Raw genomic sequence first — 4,665 nt, forward strand, 5'->3', positions numbered from 1 at the left:
GTCCTGCCCTAACCCTAATCCTAAACCTAACCCTAACCCCAACCCTAACCCTAACCCTAACCCCCACACACACAAACACACCCTCCCCACATAAACACAGAAGTTCAGCGTTTTTTTTTTCAGGAGACGTGTGACAAAGAAGGACGACTGGGAGAGGAGGGACAGTCATCTAGTGTCACCAAAGCCAGCAGGGGGCAGTGTGTGGGGGGGACTCGAACCTGAAACCTTCAGGATCTGTTATTGTTTTAACATCAGGCCAAATTCTCAAAGACCTGCAAAGTTTTCATCACCAATCCAGCTGTGATTTTGACGGACGGTCACTGAGTCCATAGTCCAGTCCATAGTCTGGACTTAGCTAACGTTACGTTAGCTAACGTTAGCTAAACAGTGATGTTTTTCTCTGATTTTCCTAAATGGTCGTTGTAATTCACATTTTTAACCAAACAAAACAGAACTGTTAAATCAGACGGGTCGGCAGCAGCACCAACCCTACCACCAGAGTATTGGCTGATACCTGTTTGTGGGCGTGTGTGTGTGTGTGTGTGTGTGTGTGTGTGTGTGTTAGCGTTAGCCCGCTGCAGCTGTCAGCTCTGAACCTGTTCTCCGTTGGATGAAAATGCTGTGGACGTCTGCTCCTAAACGGTGAGTCTGGGTTTGGATTCATAATCTGTGGGATTCACCGGTGGAACTGTTGGACCCACTCTGACGTGGGGTGACGTGGGGTGACGTGGGGTGACGTGGGGTGACGGGTCACGGACGTCTGACCTGAGTTAAAGTCAACTTTAACTCAGTTTTAGTTTAACCATGAATGTGTTTTCTTTTGTATTTTTCACAGATTCTGACTCAGTCACAGAAACACCTGTTTATGACTTGTTTGCAAATGGTTGGGTGGGTCAGTCCAAGGGGCAGCTGGGTGGGGGGAGGGGCAGAGGGCTCATACCACAGCTTATAAGAGTGGATTTATATATATGTATTAAACCCTACGTTCTCTGGGTTCCTCTGGGTTCTTGAAGACAGCTGACATGTTGTGCTGTTCTTCTGTCTCAGCAGGGGGAGGGCTCCGTGGAGCGGGGGGGGCAGGTGTTCTCCGATCTTCTCACTGCTGCTGCTGCTCATGGTTGGAACTGTTGTGTTCCACCTTAACAGTTCCCTCAGTGCGGAACTGTCGCTGACCAGATTATGGAGAACAAACAACAGCGTGAAGACGAGTGAAGGCTGCAGCGTGAGTGTCACACACACACACACACATACACACCTGTACAGGACAGGGTCCAGTAGTTACTGGACCAGAACACAGAACCTGGACCAGCAGCAGTGGGACACAGACCTGACCATCTCCACAGACAAACTTCAGGTCCACTACTGCCCCCTACATGTACCTCATGTACAAACATTTTCGCTCTTGTTTCCTCAGTGTATCTTCTGTACTGCAGTACCACTACAGGCTGTGTACTGTTGCTGCATGTGTGTACTCTCTACTGCCCCCCCCAGGTCTCCACAGACCAGTGCTTCGTCTCCTACCCGCTGCAACACAGTTTTATCATCGACCAGCCGGACAGATGTGGGGAAGAGAAGCCCTTCTTGGTTCTGATGATACCGGTGGCACCACGTGACACCGAGGCCCGTCGGATCATCCGCAGCACGTGGGCCAGAGAAACCAACGTGATGGGACGGACAGTCACTCACTACTTCCTTATGGGCCGGTCCAGGAACGCAAGTGAGACGGACGTCCTGCAGGAGCAGGTGAGGACGGGCTCACTGGGCACATACATATACATATATCATATATACAGGACATACATATATACAGTACATATATACAGCACATATATACAGGACATACATATATACAGGACATATATGTCCTGTATATATGCCCTGTATGTATGTCCTGTATGTATGTCCTGTATATTTGTCCTGTATATATGACCTGTATAGATGTCCTGTATATATGTATGTACTGTACATATGTCCTGTATATATGTGCTGTTTATATGTACTGTATATATGTATGTCCTGTATATATGCCCTGTATGTATGTCCTGTATGTATGTCCTGTATATTTGTCCTGTATATATGACCTGTATAGATGTCCTGTATATATGTGCTGTATATATGTACTGTATATATGTACTGTATATATGTACTGTATATATGTATGTCCTGTATATATGCCCTGTATGTATGTCCTGTATGTATGTCCTGTATATATGTCCAGGACATATATGTCCTGGACATATATACAGGACATATGTACAGGACATATATATACAGGACATATGTACAGGACATATATATACAGGACATATATACAGAACATACATACAGGACATATATACAGGACATATATGTCCTGGACATATATACAGGACATATATATACAGGACATATGTACAGGACATATATATACAGGACATATATAAAGGACATATATACAGGACATATATATACAGGACATATGTACAGGACATATATATACAGGACATATGTACAGGACATATATACAGTACATATATACAGTACATATAAACAGCACATATATACAGGACATATATGTCCTGTATATATATGTCCTGTATATATGTATATCCTGTATATATGTCCTGTATGTATGTCCTGTATATATGCCCTGTATGTATGTCCTGTATATATGTGCTGTTTATATGTACTGTATATATGTATGTCCTGTATATTTGTCCTGTATATATGACCTGTATAGATGTCCTGTATATATGTATGTCCTGTATATTTGTCCTGTATATATGACCTGTATAGATGTCCTGTATATATGTCCAGGACATATATGTCCTGTATATATGTCCAGGACATATATGTCCTGGACATATATACAGGACATACATACAGGGCATATATACAGGACATATGTACAGGACATATATACAGAACATACATACAGGACATACATACAGGGCATATATACAGGACATATATACAGGACATATATCTCGAGGCCCGGAGCCTAAAGGCCAGTAAACAACTGACTTCCTGTTAGCATGTCTGCTAAATAACAGTTCCTCTGTACGGACCTGTGCAGACCTGGTTCAGTACTCAGAACTGTTTCTGGTTGTGGTCCCGGTGCAGCTGCTACAGGAAGGCCGGAGACACGGGGACGTCCTGCAGAGTGACGTGGTGGACAGCTACAACAACCTGACCATCAAGACCATGCTGATGTTCGAGTGGCTCAGCTCACGTTGTCCCAGCGCCGCTTACGCCATGAAGATCGACTCCGACATATTCCTCAACGTCCACAGACTGGTACGGTTGTTGGTTGAAGCCCCTCGCAGTCTGTACATGACTGGCCTGGTGGTCAGGGGGGCCGCGGTACACCGAAACCCTGCCTCGAAATGGTTTTTGCCCGTGTCCGTCTTCCCCGAGCCCGTCTACCCCCCCTACCTGCAGGGAATGGGTTATGTGTTCTCCATGGATTTACCCAGAATGCTGCTGAAGGCGTCCATGCATGTGAGGGCTGTTTACATTGAAGACGTCTACGTGGGTCTGTGTATGAGGTATCTGGGACTCAGACCCACAGAACCTCCTCAGAGCAGTCTGTTCCAGCCACAAAAACCTTTCTGGACCTTTGGCTGTTACTGGACCGGGGTCATCGCAACGCTTCTGGAGAACTCACGGCAGCTCCAGGACGTGTGGACAGTCTATCAGGGTCAGCGGACGAGCGGCTGCTGAGGACCCTCGGACCGAACCGCAGCTGCCACAGTGCGGCCGCTCTAAACAAACTGAAACCTGAAGGATGTAAATGGTTCATCTCCATCGCTGCAGTAAAGCCAGTCACTACCTCAGTCAGCCACTAGGGTCCTTCACTCACCACCATGGTAGTTTTTATCACTAACTATCTGATGGTGTAAATATATACAGTATATTGACTAGAACCAAAACAAAAGTCATCATTGGTTCAATTCCCTGCTCCACCAGCTTCATGTATTGACTCTTCCCTGCGTGTGTGTGTGTGTGTGTGTGTGTGTGTGTGTGTGCTCCACCTGTGACTCTTTCCAGGTGAAGTTTAATCATTAATTAAAACATAATGTGTTTGGTCAACCTTTGACCACTACTATCAAAGTACTACACAGTACACAAGTACTACACAGTACACAAGTACTACACAGTACACAAGTACTACACAGCACATTTTGTCAGGTCTGTCTTAGTATCCAGTAAAGTTCATAAATATCACAATGTAGTAAATATCAACAAAGACAAGCTGGGAAACTGAGGAACAAGACTGCTGGTCCTGGTACTGGTACTGGTACTGGTATTGGTACTGGTACTGGTACTGGTACTGGTATTGGTACTGGTACTGGTACTGGTACTGGTACTGGTATTGGTACTGGTACTGGTCCTGGTACTGGTACTGGTGGGGGGGGGTTACCCCAAAGCTACTACAGTACTACGACTGGTACTTCGGTTCAGTAATGACTGCGCATGCGCATGCACACGCACACATGGAGCAGGGGAAAAACGTGAAACGGAAACGTTGGCAACAGCGCTCTCGTGTGGTAAGTCGGGGAGTGAAATATCAGAGGTGAGAAAAGGAAGAACTTTTTTTCACGGTGTTGTTGATGAGACAAGTCAATATTTGGGTCGTGTTCGTGATTTAACACTAAAAACTGTGACTGTTGTTGGAAAAGGTTT

The 4,665-nt window shown here is 45.5% G+C and overlaps 1 protein-coding gene across 1 annotated transcript; it reads left to right on the forward strand.

The window, feature by feature from the left end:
- The first annotated feature begins 908 nt into the window (after positions 1 to 908).
- Positions 909 to 4,665, forward strand: LOC103391482 (beta-1,3-galactosyltransferase 2-like). The gene is made up of 3 exons (XM_025063218.1): positions 909 to 1,222; positions 1,492 to 1,743; positions 3,103 to 4,665. Exons 1-3 carry the CDS (start codon positions 1,115 to 1,117, stop codon positions 3,700 to 3,702), a joined length of 960 nt encoding a protein of 319 aa, XP_024918986.1. The 5' UTR covers positions 909 to 1,114; the 3' UTR covers positions 3,703 to 4,665.

This window comes from Cynoglossus semilaevis, chromosome 15, assembly GCF_000523025.1.
Source record: "Cynoglossus semilaevis isolate Cse_v1.0 chromosome 15, Cse_v1.0, whole genome shotgun sequence".
In the NCBI taxonomy this organism is placed as follows: domain Eukaryota; kingdom Metazoa; phylum Chordata; class Actinopteri; order Pleuronectiformes; family Cynoglossidae; genus Cynoglossus; species Cynoglossus semilaevis.